A 19,002-nucleotide genomic window follows, 5' to 3' on the forward strand; every position below is an offset into this window, starting at 1 on the left:
TTTCTTGTATCTTTAAACTTCATTGATACCACATAAGATATATTGACTAAAAGGCTGGACACGGGCAACTAGTACTTTGTTTCTAATCAAGTACTGCTTATCAAGTACCAAAAAGAATCATGTAAATTACCTGATTCGCTTGCTGCTTGTCAAAATCTAATATTTATTTTTAAAATACTTGATTACTTACAAGTAATTGAAGTCAAAAATATAATCTTGTACAAAGGCAATAATATGAGCTTTGTTATCTTTTTATCAAATACGTTTTATTTTTATTAAATCCAATATTTATCTGCTATTACAATGCAAATAAGAAATATTTTTTTTCACAAATAACAAATATTTTTAAAACAGGTGACAAGTATTTTTAAATGAGTAACATGTACACAAGTAACAAAACATGATACTTGACTCGTATTTGCAAGTAATAAAATTTGTTGGTTTGTTATTGGATTTTACAACGACAAGTACTTTGCACTTGATTTTTTAAAATTGGATTGAGTAATAAACCAAGTAAATAAGTAATCATGCCGCCCCTGATTAAAATCATAATAGTAGATAATTCAGTAGTTACATAGTAATACATAAAAAAGTCCAAACAATGATTGGTGATGTCGTGCAACCCAAGTGACCTTAAGTCGTACACACGTTCACCACCATGTTTAATAAGAACTTTCTCTGCAGCTTCACTATTATCTTCTTGATTATTCAATAAAATGTTTCTTTTTACAAAGAATTGAGCTAAAAAAGTATATCAGCTAGATCTGAGAATAAGGAATAATAAGAAGTAATATTTAAATAATTGAAATTATTTATGTAGATACATGCCATGTTATTAATATGAGTGGTGAGAGATGATGCCATGTTCTTTCCCGGGAAAACCTCTTTTCTTCCTCTTTCCCACAAAAAGAAAAACAAACTTTCCGTAACTTTTGCCAAAAAAACCAGACCAAATATAGTAATGTCGTCATTGAATTGAGTTCTCGGTTTCACGGTAATAGAGAGAGAAAGTGGTTTCAGTTTTTTGTTACCTTTCTCCTTCTTTCTTCTCACGAGTTTGGCCTTCTCTCTCGCCAAATTAAACAACGACCTTGATCAGAAAAGGTCGTTTCTATTTGAAAGAGGAGGAAGAAGAAGAAGAAGAAGAAGAAGGAAGAGAAAGCTGGGTGAGACCAAGGAAGGAAGGATGAGCACCACGTCCAGCAATGGATTGCTCCTCACGTCAATGTCTGGACGACATGACGACATGGAAGCTGGATCTGCCAGAACCGACCATTCTGATCATGAGGAGCTTGAACACGATCCTGATGATCCTTTCGATCTGGATAACACCAAGAACGCCTCTGCCGCATCTCTCCGTCGCTGGAGGGTGTGTTTATTTTTTCTTTTCTTTTAGTTATGCGTTTGATTTGAGAGATTTGATTCATGGATTTTGATTTGTAAAAACCTGCAGCAAGCGGCACTTGTGTTGAATGCATCACGTCGGTTTCGATACACTTTGGATCTGAACAAAGAGGAACACTATGAGAATCGAAGGAGGATGATCAGGGCACATGCTCAAGTCATAAGGGTTTGAAAGCTTTTTTGATCTCATCACCATTTCTTGTTCTGTTCTTTGTTTCTTGATCTCACAAATCAGTAATTTTTCTTTATGAATCAGGCAGCATTGCTTTTTAAGTTGGCTGGAGAACAACAAATTGGTGGTATGTGACTCTTTTGACATAAGTCAGATCAATTCTGTTTTTATTTTCTTATAAGCTCTGATTTCTTCTGTGATTGCAGCGTTTGGATCATCATCATCAACAACTCCAGCAACTTCAACTGGTAACTTTGACATTGACCTTGAGAAACTTGTGTCAATGACCAGGAACCAAAACATGTCCAATCTACAGCAACTTGGAGGGGTGAGATCTTGCATGCATTTTTTTTGTTATAAAATGAAAAGGATTTTCATGAAACTAAAAAATTAACTACTACCTTTTTTTAGGTCAAAGGTGTTGCAGAGAAGTTGAAGTCAAATCTGGAGCAAGGAATTGAGGAGGATGAGAAAGAGGTGACAGATAGGAAGAATGCATTTGGATCTAACACTTATCCAAAGAAGAAGGGCAAAAGCTTCTATGTAAGCAAATATGAGTTGTTGTTTTTTTTAAGATTGTTTATAATGAGCTTGTGGATAACAACTCATAAGTTTTTAAACTTTATTTTGTCCAAAAGATGTTCCTCTGGGAAGCTTGGCAGGATTTAACTCTAATCATCTTGATCATTGCGGCTGTAACATCACTGGCACTGGGAATAAAGACAGAGGTGTGTTTTCATTTCATATAAGTTTCTTCTTAATGTTCCAAACTTGGAACTCACTTCTGTCTACTCTACTTTCTTTTGGTTACTACTTCATCAGGGTCTGAAAGAAGGTTGGCTTGATGGTGGAAGCATTGCGTTTGCTGTCTTGCTTGTCATTATGGTTACAGGTATGAACATGTTTTTTTGTCTATTTTCTTATTTTGTGTATTTGTATTTTATGTCAAACATTCCTAATCCTGCTCTCAAACTTTTGATTCTTTCAGCTGTTAGTGACTATCGCCAATCTCTTCAGTTTCAAAACCTCAACGATGAAAAACGAAATATACAACTAGAGGTGCTTGCTTTAACATCTTTGGATTGTTTCCAAATTGAAAGTTTTTTGAGCTTCTAACTAAGGAAACAAAATACTCTTACAGGTCATGAGAGGAGGGAGAACAGTGAAGATTTCAATCTATGACGTTGTTGTGGGAGATGTTATACCTCTTAGAATAGGTGACCAGGTCCCTGCGGACGGAGTGCTAATTAGTGGCCATTCTCTTGCCATTGATGAATCTAGCATGACCGGTGAAAGCAAGATTGTGAGTTCATCCTTGTTCAATATGTACTCATCTTCTCTTTATATTTTCTAACACACATACTTTTGTTGCAGGTTAACAAGGATCAAAAATCTCCTTTTCTAATGTCTGGTTGTAAAGTAGCTGACGGAGTCGGTAGTATGCTGGTAACTGGTGTTGGAATCAACACTGAATGGGGATTATTGATGGCAAGTATCTCAGAGGATACTGGTGAAGAAACTCCCTTACAGGTATGTCATCTTGATCACTTTGTTATTAGTTTATGGTCTACACAATGTCTTGAAGAAGCCTAACCATTCCTTTTTTTTGTAATCTTATAATAGGTGCGGTTAAATGGTCTTGCAACTTTCATCGGTATAGTGGGGCTCACCGTGGCTCTTGTTGTCCTGGTAGCTCTTCTTGTGAGGTAACCTTGGTCAATAAAAGTTTTGCATTACAACTTCATGCGATGTTGAGGGTTATATAACCTTGAGTTATTTTTTTAGATATTTTACTGGAACTTCCCAAGATTCTAATGGAGCAACTCAGTTTATCAAAGGGACGACTAGTATCAGTGACATTGTAGATGATTGTGTAAAGATATTTACAATCGCAGTAAGTATTCACTCCACATCCGTGATTTTCTTATTCGATAGACATATGAGTTAAAGTTAACTCTGGTAATTGTTTTAGGTTACTATTGTGGTTGTGGCAGTGCCTGAGGGACTTCCCCTAGCAGTTACCCTTACGTGAGTCTTACTTAATATAATCTACTCAGAAAATAATTAACTAAAACATAGTTGTTGATCTGCTTTTTATTGACCCCATGTGTGCAGTTTGGCTTACTCAATGCGGAAGATGATGGCAGACAAAGCTTTGGTAAGAACCAAAACGTGTCTTCTCGCTTCAGTGATTTCTTGTTGATTATTGTCTGACCACGTTCCGTTTGCTAACAGGTTAGGAGGCTTTCAGCATGTGAAACCATGGGCTCAGCAACAACAATCTGCAGTGACAAAACTGGAACTTTAACTTTGAATCAGGTCAGTAATAGCATCAATGCAATGAGAGTTTTTTTTTTCATATTAAAACCATCATATACGTGTAGTTTGCTAATTTTACCCCTTTTTCAAAATTATAGATGACAGTGGTTGAGACATATGCTGGAGGATCAAAGATGGATGTAGCAGACAACCCCTCTGGGCTCCACCCTAAACTTGTTGCCTTAATAAGTGAGGGTGTGGCACAGAACACCACAGGAAACATCTTTCATCCCAAGGTTGGTTCTCTAAGCTCATACTAAGGTTATCAGATGATGGATGGTTAGTGCTCATGTTGTTTTATTGTAGGATGGTGGAGAGGTGGAGATTTCTGGATCTCCCACTGAGAAGGCTATTCTATCTTGGGCGTATAAGGTATCTCAAATGTTTATTTACTCTGGTCCTTCTTTGACATATTTTTCATTATGGGCAATATATTTAAAGAAACTATTGTTGCAGTTGGGGATGAAATTTGATACCATCAGGTCGGAGTCTGCTATCATCCATGCTTTCCCTTTCAATTCTGAGAAAAAGCGTGGAGGTGTTGCTGTTCTTCGAGTAATTTCTTGATCTTTTTCTCCATTTATAAGATTAGGAAATTAGTAAAAAAATTTGGAGGCATTGAAGTAAGTATTGGTTCAGTTCACTACACACATGAACATCTTTTCATTGCTACTCAATGAGGAAGGTCTCTAAAAATATTGTGTGAAGCTGATGAGGAGTATATTAACTCACTGCAGGGTGATTCTGAAGTTTTCATTCATTGGAAGGGAGCAGCGGAGATAGTTCTGGCTTGCTGTACACAATTTATGGACTCAAATGGCACTCTGCAGCCCATTGATGACCAGAAGGTGAGGTGCCACAAAAAATTGTAAAGAAAATGTGTTAAACCACTTGAAGGACACAATCTGTTAGCCTAAGAGGACTAAACATTTGCCTATACTATCTTATTTCAAATTTCAAAAGTATTTATGTTTGGAAATTATATTACAGGAGTTTTTCAGACTTGCTATTGATGCCATGGCGAAAAATAGCTTGCGGTGCGTTGCTATTGCATGCAGAACGCAAGAGCTGAACAAAGTTCCCAAGGAACAGGAGGACTTGGATAAATGGGATTTACCTGAAGATGAATTGACTTTGCTGGCTATCGTTGGTATAAAGGATCCTTGTCGTCCTGGGGTCAGAGAAGCAGTGAGAATTTGCACCAGTGCTGGTGTTAAGGTAAGCTCCTTTGCCTCTATAATGGAAGTTAAATGTTACTGTAATGTGGTGTAGCTGGTCAACCCATCTGTAATGTTTACATGTGACATTTGTGTTATTTAGGTACGTATGGTGACTGGAGACAATCTTCAGACAGCAAAAGCAATTGCTTTGGAGTGTGGTATACTTTCTTCAGATACAGAAGCCGTTGAGCCTACTATCATTGAAGGAAAAGTGTTCCGTGAGCTATCTGAAAAAGAGAGAGAACAAGTAGCCAAGAGAATAACGGTAAGAACAGTCAAAGGATAATGTGAGCTTACTGAGGCTATATTCAAAAATTAACTTGCGGGTAAAATGCAGGTGATGGGTAGATCCTCTCCTAATGACAAGCTTTTACTTGTTCAAGCACTAAGGAAAAATGGAGATGTTGTTGCTGTCACTGGTGATGGTACTAATGATGCTCCTGCTCTCCACGAGGCAGACATAGGTCTCTCTATGGGCATATCAGGAACTGAAGTTGCGAAAGAGAGTTCAGACATCATCATTTTGGATGACAATTTTGCTTCAGTAGTAAAGGTTAGTCTAGAGAAAATAGAAAATATTATTTTTAGATTATCCTTTATGCCTTTCCTAATAGTGTAACTCTGTTTACTTTTCTAGGTTGTTCGATGGGGCCGTTCTGTGTATGCAAATATTCAGAAGTTCATACAGTTCCAGCTTACTGTAAATGTTGCAGCTCTTATAATCAATGTTGTAGCAGCTATGTCTTCTGGTGACGTTCCTCTAAAGGCTGTACAGGTTAATTAATCTTCCCCTGCCTTTAGAGCTTGATCCCGGATGGTTGAACTTTTAAAACACGTTAAAGTGTGTTCTTTTGATACAGCTGCTTTGGGTCAATCTTATTATGGATACTCTTGGAGCGCTTGCACTTGCTACAGAGCCACCAACCGATCATCTTATGCACAGAACCCCTGTCGGAAGAAGGTGTAATAAACATCATGAACATGTTTTATTCAATATTATAGTGGAACAAAACTAGATATATTGTGGTTTTTGTCTTATATTTGGTGATGTTCCTGTGTCTGCAGGGAGCCTCTAATTACAAACATCATGTGGAGGAACTTGCTTGTGCAGGTAAGTTGTTCAGAAAATTAAGATACTACTATCTTGATGTTGATTTATTTACTAAAATATTTTTACAAAGTGCATATCTCTGAAACTGATTTGATGATGTTGCAGTCATTATACCAAGTGGCTGTCCTCCTAGTTCTCAATTTTGCAGGCTTGAGCGTGCTTGGCTTGAAACAAGACAGCGACCATGCACATGCTGTGGAAGTCAAGAACACTATGATATTCAATGCCTTCGTTATGTGTCAAGTAGGCAAAATTATCTCATCTTTCATCTCCTTGTTCTTAAATCATATGGATTGGTTTTAATCATGCAAGTCTTGCAGATATTCAACGAGTTCAACGCAAGGAAACCTGATGAAATGAATGTATTCAGTGGTGTAACTAAGAACCCTCTCTTCATTGCAATTGTTGGAGTCACTTTTGTGCTTCAGGTAAGACAATAACACAAAGTCTCTTTGTCTTTTTGACACTTGATAACCTATTGTGGTTGAAAATGCAGATACTCATTGTTACTTTCCTTGGTGAGTTTGCCCATACCGTTCCACTGAGTTGGCAACTATGGCTTGCTTCTATTGTCATCGGACTGGTCAGGTAGGTTCATCATTTTCTTCCAACTTGAAACTCATAGTGGTCAAGGAAACTATAAAAAAAAATCACCAATTTATTTTCTCTTGTGCAGCTGGCCACTTGCAGTGGTTGGGAAACTGATTCCTGTACCAAAGACTCCAATGAGCATCTACTTCAAGAAACCGTTCCGTAAATACAAAGCCTCAAGAAGTGCATAAACACATTACTAGAGATATTCATGTTCCTCATACTGCAATTACAGAAGCAAATAACAGATGATGATATATAACCTTGTGATAATTGGCCTATACCTCTAACCTTCCTTTCTTTTAAATGGTAATAGTATTTTCAAATGTATACTGCAAGGTCCAATTCTTTTGTCGCTTTCCATATTTCTTCTTCTTCTTCTTGTATGATGTAAAAGTGCAACTGTGAATTGAATTGGATTTGGGGTTGTACTAGTGGGAGTTTGGCTCAGTCTTCGCCTTTTCAAAAACTGTTGTGTTTACATGGAGGATTCTCTTTTTTTTTTTCTTTATGGTTAACTAGGGTCGGCCTATATATATATATATATATATATATATATATATATATATATATATTAAACATTAGTTCAATTAGTATATCATATATTTAATATGTATTTGTATTATATGAAATACATATTAGTTTGATTTTTACATGTTTTGGTAACAGCAGACTAATAAAACTATACAGTCATATATATATTATTCTCGTTTGCTTATAGTTATGTATTTTTTTGAATATTTGAGTGTTGATCGTAGGAAGAAATTCTTATGGGTTTTGTAACTAATTATTGACTTTTTCGTAAATATTATGGATGAAATTTAAAAATGATTATTGATTAATATACATGTCCTTATATCAGAAGATGCGATGTACACTTTTTCACCTAGCAATATTATGGGTGTACAATCTATTAATATTATTTTATATTTTTCTACATATGTGGGAATAATTTTTAGTATATTGATTATATATCTACTGAGAATTAGATGTATTGTAATACTTTAAAAATGTTATAGAAAATCCGACCTTGATTTATGGCCAACCCGATAAATTTGGTGATTCGGCATATAATCCGATTTGAATTTTAGAAAAAAATCATTATTTAAAAATCTGGTAAAATCCACAAAAAAAAATCATTACAACCCGAAGCCCAACTACTGGTTAAGCCAATACATAACTTTTAATTACTATTTTTAATGGGTTTTATTAACTAATACAATATTATATAAAAAATTAATTAATTTAGTAACTCACAATTTTTTTGGTGTCGACTCGATAACCCAGTAACTCGGTAAGTTGTTCAGTATCCGGATCAGGTTTCAAAACAACGGTTATAAAAGATGTTGTGGAGTGATTTTTTTTGTTAACAATAAAGATATAGTGATTCGGATGAGCAGAGAATGATTCAATTGTTGTTGTCTTAGAATTGTAGTCTTTTTACAACACGTTTATGGTCTTTGGAACTATGCTTTACGGAGCCCATATTTTGAATTTATTTGACTGTCTATATTTTGTTGTTGGATGAGGTGTGGGTTTTATGGATTTGTGCTGATGTATAATAATTGATATTATGATATGGTTAGAGTTGTGATGTTTTTGATAAGGGGTGCTATATAACTGGCTTTATTGGTTTGTTATGTATGGAGTCAATTGATTGTACGTGATTGTATAACAAAATATAGATTGTAATGTGTTCATTAAGTATGAGGGTGAGATGTGTTTGACCTGGTATGGATTTATGGAACCTTCCTTTGGTATAATGTGCGCATTCTTGCCTCACTGATGAGTTGTTAGATATATTGAACTCTTTTTAGCACTTACCATTCTGAAAGTCTCTTAGTTCAGTTACCGTGACGGCCACTATGTCTAATTTTCTTTCCTCCTTAGTCGTAATCTCACTGTCGTGCCCACACCCGTACCCCATCTGCTCACTTCCTCGAATGTTACGTACTTTCCAACTGCAATGTTCTTGTTATTGTTAAAACAACAATGTGTATATCGCCGATGCTACGGCTCAGTTGTTTATGCTTTCACAGTTTATACAACTTCACTTTCAAGCGCTTTTAAATTATCTGTTTAGGTCATGTATTTGTGTGTCTTTGTTGTGCATTTATTTCAGTTTGTTCTGCCTTTATTCAAGGCTTCAAGCACATCTTACTTGTTTTTTCTCATGTTTTTAGACTGCGGCGTAGTATGTTGTTGTGCATACTGTGTGACAGTGTTTGGAAAGAGATGTTGCCTGCAGTGGTGGCCCTGTGGGCCTAAATTTTGTATCCTCACATCAACTGTGAAACATGTGCTCTCTGATTCTAATTATAATATTATATCTTCTCATGCTCTGCAAACAGTTGCAGGAGAATAAGATAGAGAAGAAGAAGAAGAAAAATAAAGACTGTCTAAAAGACCACGAAATCAAATGCACAAAGCATGGAGACTTTTAAGGATAAGAACGTTCAGAGTCTTAGGCCAGACTCTTTACTCAGAAACTAAGGTAGAAGTAAAAACTTGCAAAATACTGATCATCCTCGAACTAAAAGTCTTTTGATGTATAATATTCTCAGTAATAACTTTGTAGTTAAGACATAGCAACCTTTGTATTAAATAAGTAACTAATCTTTTTTATTAGCTTAAAGATTAGAAAAGATAGTTTTTGATTCTGCATAGATCTTTCAAGAACACACACACATATAACAAAGGCAAAAAAGAAACAGAGGACAGAACAGATAATAAAACATAATACGGAGAAATTAGACTGAAGCAGCCACTTATTTACTCTGAGCATTATTACTGTGACTGAAGCAGAACCTTCATAAGAAAAAGAGAGAGTAACATCTATACTAAACTTCCTCAAGACTGAAATCCAAAACTCTTTCAAAATGCCAAAAAGCTTAAAGTCTATAAGAACTGTGAAGGAGCTTAAAAGGCTCTCTTTTTTTCTCACTTCTTCTTGATCTTCGATTTTCTTGCAATATCTTTGCCAAATGTCCCTGAAGGCACAATAACACACACACACACACTTCAATCCCAGCGAAGAGGAAACAAAATCTAAAAAGGGAGAAAGCGATATGTGAACCTCGAGCCACTCGTCAAGTGATGCGTACGTAGACCTTTGTTCCTACTTCCACCTTTGTTCCTTTCCATCCCAAAAGGCCTCGTACTAATTAGAGTTGGACATCTCTTTATATATTAATCTCTTTATATATTAGACACTCTTTGTCTAATTCTCCAATGTGGGACTTAGTTTGTTATCTCACAATCTTGGTTGATCAACAAAGCAAAGTCTTGTTTGATGACCACGAAACACAACTATTTGTGTTGACGTGTCATGTGACTTCAACATCGAACATCATAGAGACCTGCATGTTTATGTGAGACTCAAACTATTTGGGCTAATTTCTAAAGGCCCAATGGGTCGACAGTGAGTTGGGAGTTGACTTTTAATCTGAGATCAATCACTTGCGTTTCTCTCAATCTGCAGCGACTCTCTCAGACAACTTTCGATCTTCTTCATCTCAATCTCGTCGTTTCGATCGATCAAAAGAATCGGAGATGGCATCGACGGCGGCGGTTCCGTTCTGGAGAGCGGCGGGGATGACGTATATAACGTACTCAAACATCTGCGCGAATCTGGTCAGGAACTGTCTGAAAGAACCATTCAAGGCTGAATCCATGAGCCGCGAGAAGGTTCACTTCTCCCTCTCCAAATGGGCCGATGGAAAGCCCCAGAAACCAGGTATCTTCTTCTTCTTCTTCACTCCCTCCTTTCCTCAGGATCCTTGACCAAATGCTCTTTCTTGTTTGATCGAGATCTAGCTTCTTGTTTCTGTGTGATTCTCTCTGTTTCAAGATGGTAAAGATTCCTACTTTAATTAGAACCCATCAAAACTATGATTGATGAAAGGGATTTTCATTCTGAAATGGCTCTTTTGAGCTCACATTTGTGTTCGATATTTTACCGCAGTTTCGTTCAGACAGTGGACTTACACGTGTGTTGATGTAACTTTTGTGTGTGGTTTTTTTTTTGTTGACAGTTTTGCGGTCAGACGCACCTCAAGTTTGAGGCTTTTGATCAAGATATGGTTTTCTGAATGGGATAAAAGGGATGCTGTAACGTCTCTTCTCTCTCTTTGGATATTTTGTTTCCTTTTTGTTGTATTCAATGAAAGATTGATACTTTGCCAATCAATAATGCAAAAACATGGAGCTTCTTCTGTTTCTTGCTTAATACGAATTATTTTTTTGTGGATTTCTTGAGTTGTATGTATCTCTTGTCCATTTGAGTTATTAACTATGGCCTTTCTCTATAGCAAATGAACCCTGGGTTCAAATCTTAAGAAATGAAAAGTAGAACGCTGCTTAAAGAGTCGATTAAGTGATTTGACTTGCTCAAAATCTGAATTAAAAAAACGAAGGCCAGTGAGATTCTGAAATCGTCTCAAGTTAGAAAAATGTGATTATAATTTATGAAAATTGAAAACTAACACACCATATAACTCGCTTTTGATATCACGTCCGTAATCAACTAGCCTAATGCAACAGTACACTGGCATCAGTACACTTCATGTTATGACTGCATCTGGCTCTGTTCCCTACATAAGGCTCTGACCAAAATGGTGTGTTTGTTCATCAACCTAAGAACAGAGAATGATCATGATGGGAAATGCTCAAGAATTACAGCCATGTGATAGACCATGAGAGCAGCATTCCACATAAATGTAATGTTATTGATGTCATAGGCCATGCAGTTAAATGAAGTTGATGAAATGCATCTGGATGTCATCATGTTATGATGTTACGTAACGTTATGTTAATTCCTAGCTAACATAGCAAATGGAGTTTCATTGGGGATGGATTAGTCAAAACGCTGAAAATGAATTCCCACAAAGTAATGCGTTAAAGCAGCAACAAGACAAACAAATGGGCAAACCGAACTCCTATAGAATTAATGTATATATGTAGCAAAACTAATAAGAGCTGTCACATGTTATATTTGATGAGTTCAAACTATATGCATCCGAGCAAGAAGCAATTTTGATACTTAAAATGCCAATTATGGTATGGATGCAAAATGCAGTTGTTGGAAGATGAAGAAGAGAGTTAACCACCACCCTTCAAGGAACTACAGAAACGTCAGAGCTCGTTCTTGTGCTACCATACCAGTAGTTAAACACGTTTTTCTACCTAAGAAAAATCCATCTGCTTGTTCTCACCAACTATATATAGGTTCATCAAGTTTCATATCTTCTTCTGCATCTCATCACTTCACGAGTCCCAGATTTTTCACTTGCTGCTCTTTCAAGAAGTTGCTTCATCCCTACAAGAGGTAACTTTGAGCCATTAATTTATCTCTTCTCCCATCATAATCATGCTCGAATGACTCAAAATATTTTCATCATAAGCTATATATGTTCTTATATGGTCCATTTTAATTTGCTCCCATCTTTCGTGGCCTCTACGTTGCATAATCTTTTTTGTTTTAGTCATAGCCGTATATATCCATCCCCATGCTGAAACAAATCTCATTAAATATAACAGACTTAGAAAAAACATGCAAGTGTTGCGACATATACTTTCACAGCTTTGCATTTTCCACACGCGCACTCCCTGAGCGCGTGGATACATTTTTCTTGATTTAACTTTTTTTTTCCTTTGATCAGAAGAAGACAGAGATACGGTTATAGAAGCCATGAAACGATGCAAATGTCCTGACCTCAAGATACAACTCCCTAACCGCAACGTGGCTCTCGCTGTCCCTCTCCCACTCCCTCCTCCTTCCTCATCCTCCTCCTCCGCCGCCAAAAGTTTATCCGAGCTAAAGAGCCTGCACCGAATCGGAAGTGGCACCGGAGGAACGGTCTACAAAGTGATCCACAGTCCCACCTCGCGCCCCTTCGCTCTCAAAGTGATCTACGGGCACCACGAGGACAACGTAAGGCACCAGATATGTAGAGAGATCGAGATCTTGCGAAGTGTTGACCACCCTAACGTCGTGAAATGCCACGGCATGTTCGATCACAACGACGAGGTCCATGTCTTGCTCGAGTTCATGGACAAAGGGTCCCTCGAAGGAAGGCACGTGTCGCGAGAAGACGAACTCGCTGATCTCACGCGCCAGATTCTCAGCGGCTTGGCTTACCTTCACGGCCGTAAAATCGTCCACCGTGACATCAAACCGTCGAATCTTCTCATAAACTCGGCCAATAACGTCAAGATTGCTGACTTCGGAGTGAGTCGGATCTTGGCGCAGACCATGGATCCTTGCAACTCCTCCGTCGGAACCGTCGCTTACATGAGCCCGGAGAGGATCGACTCCGATCAGAATGACGGACGTTACGACGGTTGCGCCGGAGATATATGGAGCCTTGGTGTTAGCATCTTGGAGTTCTACTTGGGGAGGTTCCCTATCGCTGTGAGTAGAGAAGGTGACTGGGCGAGTTTAATGTGTGCTATTTGTATGAATCAGCCGCCGGAAGCTCCGGCGACGGCGTCTGAGGACTTTCGTCACTTCATCTCTTGTTGCTTGCAGAGTGATCCTCCTAAGAGATGGTCTGCGAAACAGCTTTTGCAGCATCCTTTCATACTCAAATCAACCGCTGGTCCGAATCTCCCTTAAATGTTGCCGCCGCATCGTCCTCTACCTTCGTCGTCCTAGTTGTTTGCTTTTCCCTCTTGTGATAAATAATAGAATCTTGTATGGTTGTGACAGAACTACTTATGTGTTCCAATAAAAAAGAAGAGATAAATTAGTTAAAGCCATCTCTTGTTTTATTACAACACTTTTTAATGTTTTTGTTTGAGGAATTAAAATTGTTGGGACCAGGGCCTGAGTTGACCACAGGATTCTTGACAAAACAGTAATACACAAAAGTCAATATCTCGAAGGAAAATCAATGGACTGAAGGAACATTATCAAACCAAGCAGATACTCACGCGCTCAAAAGACTCGTCGGTTCTTCGTTTATATTCTCCCCTGAGATTGCATGTTAAAAGGATATTACATGGAGGATTATCCTTAATATATATTTTACTTTTTTGACAAAAAATATATCCTTAATATTCTTCCGGATGAAAAATAACTCTATATTTTACTCTAAAGTGCTGCAACACCATATTTTACTCCATTTTTATTCCAAAAATAAATATTCTACAATAATTTTATTTTATTTTATTTAATTAATAATTTTACTAACATCTTCTACTTACAAAAAATTGTCAGTTAACCCTAAATATCTGATGTTTATAAAAAATTCACACAATATAATTTATTTAAATTAAACATTTCTTATTAGAAGTACAATAAATCATAAATATATATATATATATATATATAAGATAAAATATTCTGATTCAATAATGAGTACTAGAATTTTTTTTCTCACAAATCTTCAACTAATGCATTTCAGAATGAATAATGAATTTTTATCCATGATTTTTTTAATTGGGCAAGAAATATTTTAAAATTAGAAATTCATACCGTTTATGGCAGTTTCAAAAATGATTTACCGGATTATAAAATGATTTATTTTATGTTATATTTAGTATATATTTTAATCTTTAGTTCAGTATTTTTATTAGTTTATGCAATTTTTATGTAAAATTATTAAATAATTTCTTATGGAATATCATATTTATTTTTGTATTATTTTTAAATATGTTTTAAATTTAAAAAAAATCAAAATTAAAAGACCATTCTATAAATAAAAGAAGTTCAACTCCAAAATGGAGTAATTGCTAGTTTTGGAGTTGAAAATAAAATTATATTTAACCATATTTTACTCAAAAATTGATGTTTAAAGTAGAAAATGGAATAGAGTTGGGGATGCCCTTAAAATCATAAAGGCTAGAATACAATATTAAACTAGAAGTTGATCTTCACTTTCATATGGATATATTTTTAATTTTATAATCTCACATTTATGATTGTATCTTTTTTTAAATTTAGAATAATGTAATTTTGAGATTGGAATTTTTTTTTTCAGAATTGTATATTTAATCAAGATAAATTTAAAAAATTACACAACTATTTTTTGAATTTGGAATGTTATTTGAATTTTGAATTTATTTTGTTATTAAACTAATGAATTAATTTATAAAAATATTTTAAAATGTTGGTAAGATTATTTTATATTTCTAACTGATTTTGTTATAATTAGAAACCAACATTAAAAGTTATAGTTAAAATTTATTTGTCAGTAATATCTTTAATGAAATGTTTTTTTGAGAACTAATATTAAAATTTTCTAATAGCATATTTTGTAAATAACACATGAAATAAATGTTAGTTACATACTCTTATATTTTTATATAATAATTTTAGATAATATATTGTTGAGAGTTTAAATAAAATAAAAATATAATATATAGTGGTAAAATAAAAGTTTGACACATGCTAAAATATTTTACTTTTTATATAAAAATAGTGAATGGTTTAAGAATTTTAACCCTAGTTTAAATAGTGAATGATATTTTATTTATTATTCAAATAAGAGCACATTTTAAAAATAAAATAGGTTAACATACCAAATTAATATAATTATGTCATATTTAATTCATATAGTATTTCTACTTATATAATATGGAATATAATTATAATTTGTAAAGCAAAGTACCAAATATTTATTTTCATTTCATACTAACAAATAATATTAATTAATAGTAGTATATTACTAATTATGAAATTAATTAACATAATATTTTATAAAAAATTTTGAAATGTTTTGTAAGATTTTTTATATTTTGTTGTAACTAAAAATAAAAACTTGATTTTATAGTTAAAATAGATTTATTATTAATATCCTTATGAATTTTTAAAATCTTGTAGAAATATTATATATTTTTATTGATTAATGTGAAGTAAATGTTATACTTTATATAGAGAAAGTCCATTACATTTTTCAAGCTCATGGGCTGAGTAAAATAATATATTTTGCAAGTTCATGGGCTGAGTAAAATAATGGAGAAATCATTTTTTTAACGCTGATTTATTACGATCTTACAATTATGATATAGGAAAGATTACATAGACGATTCGACAACCGACAATACTACCTGTCTTATGAAGATCTACGCCTAACTGCATTACATGAGCCGTCCTATGAAGATCCACTTCTGACCAGATTTACTTGCACCATGTTGAAGATCCCTTGCAAGTCTTTCCTCTGTAGTTTGCATAATTGTTTTAATAAACCGCTCCCTCCGGGACTTGAAACCTGGATTTCCTGTAATCTGCAATAAATTGCATAGTCTGGGATTCGAACCACAGACCTGGGTGTAGAAGCCTTTAAACCTTAACCAATAGGCTACGGTGCTTCCACAAGGAGAAATCATTTTACCAAGGGAAAATTGCCACAAATATCACATTCATAGTACCACTTTTCATGTTTACACTAACCACTTTTACCCTCACTTTTAATGAAAGGTAAAATACAATTATACCCTTAGGGTTAACTAATCTAGAATTAGGGTTTAGAGTTGAGGGGTGGGGTAGGGTTTTTGGAATGTGAAATTTATAATTCTAATAAATATATAAATACAAAAAAAATATATAAAAAATTTTAAAAATAGTTTCAAACATAAATTTCGTTTTTCAAAAAGAAATTTGAAAAAAAATAAAAATAAAAATTTCAAAAAAAAAAAAAAAAAAATTCGTAGAAAAGTTCGAATTTAAAAAAATATAATTCGAAAACATAAAAAAAAATTTATTTTTTTTTATTTTTTATTTTTTATTTTTTTATTTTTTTTTTTTTTTTTTTTTTTTTTTTAAATAATGATTTATTATATATATAAATAGTAAGGGTATAAGAGTCTTTTGCCACTTAATGAATAAGATATTTTTGAAAATGTCTCATTAGTGGTGGTAAAAATGAAAAGTGATACCAAGAAAGTGGTAAACATGTAATTTCCTCTTTACCAAGTTGATGACTAAGTTAAGTCTATTTGATGACAGATGGCTTAAGCTAAGTAAATTTGGTGACTAATCTAACTTAGTGATAAAGCAATGCAACTTAGTGACAAATGGCAAATGTTAAAGCTCACTTGGTGTTTAATCTTGATGACTTATTAACAAGTATCAAAAGCTTAAGAAACTTAATGACACATGTCAAAGTTGCTTTATAACTAAGTTTTGTGAATCTCTCCTATAAATAAACATCTTACCTCTTCACTAAAGACACAGTCCTGACAAATTCATACATAAGCTTCCACATACAAAAGTTCCAGCAATACCTCTAGTATTTCAAAGTAAGTCTCAAGAGTACAATGTGGTAGCTAGTTCATTGATTTTGTTTCGGGTGATGCAAAATAATTTCACGTAGTTTTATCATGAGACTCAAAATCGTACATAAACCGTCTCACCAATGAGCGATTTATTGAGTTAAGGAAAATGTCATATCACGACTCCACGCATTCGTTTTTTCATATGGTTTTCAAACGTTTTTACCATTTTATATTATCACACTTTGTTTCGTAATTTTCAATCTGGATATTCGCGACCTGACACATTTCCTTCATAATCCTGCTCGAATGACTGAAATATTTTCTTTATCCCTTTTCCCATCATATTCATGCTCGAATTCTTATAATGTTTTCATCACAAGCTATATATGTTCTTACATGGTCCATTTATTTTGCTCCAATCTTTCGTAGTCTCTATGTTGCACAAGCTTTTGTCTTATGCGTCAAAGCCGTCTATCTAACAGACGGGAACCGACCAAAGTTTTTGTGTTGCAAGTAACAAGTACAACACAACCAAACTTCCACAGCTTGCAATTTTTTCACACGCGCACCCATGAGCACGTGGATACATTTTTCTCGATGATTTGTCTCTCGATTTTAACTTTTTCCTTTGATCAGATCGATTCCAAGGACGAATCAAACCACCTTGTCGGTGAAGAAGCCATGAGACGAAACAAACGTCCTGACCTCAGCTTACCACTCCCTAACCGCAACGTGGCTCTCGCTGTCCCTCTCCCCCTCCCTCCTCCTCCATCCTCCTCCTCTGCTCTGGCCTCCTCCTCCGCGATCTCCACCAACATCTCCGCCGCCAAACGCTTATCCGAGCTAGAGCGCGTGAACCGAATCGGAAGCGGCGCCGGAGGAACGGTCTACAAAGTGATCCACCTTCCCACCTCGCGCCCCTTCGCTCTCAAGGTGATCTACGGGAACCACGACGACAACGTGAGGCGCCAGATCTGCAGAGAGATCGAGATCCTGCGGAGCGTTGACCACCCCAACGTCGTGAAATGCCACGACATGTTCGATCACAACGGCGAGGTCCAGGTCTTGCTCGAGTTCATGGACAAAGGGTCCCTCGAAGGAAGGCACGTGTCGCGAGAAAACGAGCTCGCTGGTCTCACGCGCCAGATTCTCAGCGGGTTGGCGTATATCCACCGCCGCCACATCGTCCACCGCGACATCAAACCGTCGAATCTTCTCATAAACTCGGCCAATAACGTCAAGATTGCTGATTTTGGAGTGAGTCGGATCTTGGCGCAGACCATGGATCCTTGCAACTCCTCTGTCGGAACCATCGCTTACATGAGTCCCGAGAGGATCAACACCGATCTGAATCACGGTCGTTACGACGGTTACGCGGGAGATATATGGAGTCTTGGTGTTAGCGTGTTGGAGTTTTACTTGGGGAGGTTCCCTTTCGCTGTGAGTAGACAAGGTGACTGGGCGAGTTTAATGTGTGCTATTTGTATGACTCAGCCGCCGGAAGCTCCGGCGACGGCGTCTGAGGACTTTCGTCACTTCATCTCTTGTTGCTTGCAGAGTGACCCTCCTAAGAGGTGGTCTGCGCAGCAGCTTTTGCAGCATCCTTTTATAGTTAAATCAAGTGGTGGTCCGAATCTTCGTCAAATGTTGCCGCCGCCGCCTCCGGCGTCTTAGTTTTTTTTTTTGCTTTTCTCTCCGGTGGTTGTGATTGGTCAGGGGAGAAACTCGGTTTGAGTCTTGTGAAGCTGCTTGAACTCGTTTTGTGTTTGGTTGATGATAAAATATTTATATAGATAGTTATGATTTGTGAATGAAGATGAGTTTGGCTTTGTTATTATTGTTCATGTCAGGAAGTAATCGAGGATCTTCCAGATTCATTAATAAAAAGCTTCTTATTTTTATTTCGCTTATAGAGAGAATCATTGTAAAGGCTTCTGCCTTCTTTGTTTCTTTGTCGTGTATGGTTT

General features: G+C 35.8%; 4 protein-coding genes and 1 long non-coding RNA gene across 5 annotated transcripts; 4 read left to right on the forward strand and 1 right to left on the reverse strand.

Annotated features, from left to right (window-relative positions):
• Positions 1–887: 887 nt before the first annotated feature.
• LOC106439663 (calcium-transporting ATPase 9, plasma membrane-type) lies at positions 888–7,298 on the forward strand. The gene is made up of 29 exons (XM_048776550.1): positions 888–1,369; positions 1,454–1,570; positions 1,661–1,703; positions 1,783–1,904; positions 1,988–2,119; positions 2,215–2,304; positions 2,399–2,468; positions 2,565–2,635; positions 2,718–2,879; positions 2,951–3,106; positions 3,200–3,282; positions 3,362–3,470; positions 3,549–3,604; positions 3,692–3,734; positions 3,812–3,895; positions 3,994–4,131; positions 4,202–4,267; positions 4,352–4,450; positions 4,633–4,743; positions 4,886–5,113; positions 5,216–5,380; positions 5,453–5,668; positions 5,753–5,890; positions 5,976–6,076; positions 6,181–6,226; positions 6,332–6,469; positions 6,547–6,654; positions 6,723–6,814; positions 6,903–7,298. The coding sequence occupies exons 1-29, from the start codon at positions 1,187–1,189 to the stop codon at positions 7,006–7,008; spliced, it is 3,273 nt and encodes a 1,090-aa protein (XP_048632507.1). The 5' UTR covers positions 888–1,186; the 3' UTR covers positions 7,009–7,298.
• A 2,119-nt stretch (positions 7,299–9,417) lies between these two features.
• LOC125607031 lies at positions 9,418–9,950 on the reverse strand. Its single transcript, XR_007338276.1, has 2 exons — positions 9,894–9,950; positions 9,418–9,807 (listed from the first exon to the last, which is right to left on the reverse strand). It is a non-coding gene; the product is annotated as an uncharacterized LOC125607031 (long non-coding RNA).
• Positions 9,951–10,242: 292 nt separating this feature from the next.
• On the forward strand, positions 10,243–11,066 carry LOC106439665 (ATP synthase subunit epsilon, mitochondrial). The gene is made up of 2 exons (XM_013881159.3): positions 10,243–10,553; positions 10,852–11,066. The coding sequence occupies exons 1-2, from the start codon at positions 10,370–10,372 to the stop codon at positions 10,878–10,880; spliced, it is 213 nt and encodes a 70-aa protein (XP_013736613.1). The 5' UTR covers positions 10,243–10,369; the 3' UTR covers positions 10,881–11,066.
• A 979-nt stretch (positions 11,067–12,045) lies between these two features.
• On the forward strand, positions 12,046–13,807 carry LOC106439664 (mitogen-activated protein kinase kinase 5-like). Its single transcript, XM_013881158.3, has 2 exons — positions 12,046–12,143; positions 12,478–13,807. Exon 2 carries the CDS (start codon positions 12,507–12,509, stop codon positions 13,431–13,433), a length of 927 nt encoding a protein of 308 aa, XP_013736612.2. The 5' UTR covers positions 12,046–12,143; positions 12,478–12,506; the 3' UTR covers positions 13,434–13,807.
• Positions 13,808–17,305: 3,498 nt separating this feature from the next.
• On the forward strand, positions 17,306–18,936 carry LOC106439662 (mitogen-activated protein kinase kinase 5). Its single transcript, XM_013881154.3, has one exon. It carries the CDS (start codon positions 17,492–17,494, stop codon positions 18,707–18,709), a length of 1,218 nt encoding a protein of 405 aa, XP_013736608.2. The 5' UTR covers positions 17,306–17,491; the 3' UTR covers positions 18,710–18,936.
• Positions 18,937–19,002: the final 66 nt, after the last annotated feature.

The sequence above is a fragment of the Brassica napus genome, chromosome A3, assembly GCF_020379485.1.
Source record: "Brassica napus cultivar Da-Ae chromosome A3, Da-Ae, whole genome shotgun sequence".
In the NCBI taxonomy this organism is placed as follows: domain Eukaryota; kingdom Viridiplantae; phylum Streptophyta; class Magnoliopsida; order Brassicales; family Brassicaceae; genus Brassica; species Brassica napus.

Excerpts from the sequence above, each read along its gene's own strand:
- LOC106439662 (XM_013881154.3), top strand. The coding sequence starts at position 17,492 with ATGCGTCAAAGCCGTCTATCTAACAGACGGGAACCGACCAAAGTTTTT.
- LOC106439664 (XM_013881158.3), top strand. The coding sequence starts at position 12,507 with ATGAAACGATGCAAATGTCCTGACCTCAAGATACAACTCCCTAACCGC.
- LOC106439663 (XM_048776550.1), top strand. The coding sequence starts at position 1,187 with ATGAGCACCACGTCCAGCAATGGATTGCTCCTCACGTCAATGTCTGGA. Across the intron at positions 4,451-4,632 it reads GAGGTGTTGCTGTTCTTCGA|GGTGATTCTGAAGTTTTCAT; the intron begins GTAATTTCTTGA and ends AACTCACTGCAG. Across the intron at positions 6,470-6,546 it reads ATGCCTTCGTTATGTGTCAA|ATATTCAACGAGTTCAACGC; the intron begins GTAGGCAAAATT and ends CAAGTCTTGCAG.
- LOC106439665 (XM_013881159.3), top strand. The coding sequence starts at position 10,370 with ATGGCATCGACGGCGGCGGTTCCGTTCTGGAGAGCGGCGGGGATGACG. Across the intron at positions 10,554-10,851 it reads TGGAAAGCCCCAGAAACCAG|TTTTGCGGTCAGACGCACCT; the intron begins GTATCTTCTTCT and ends TTTTGTTGACAG.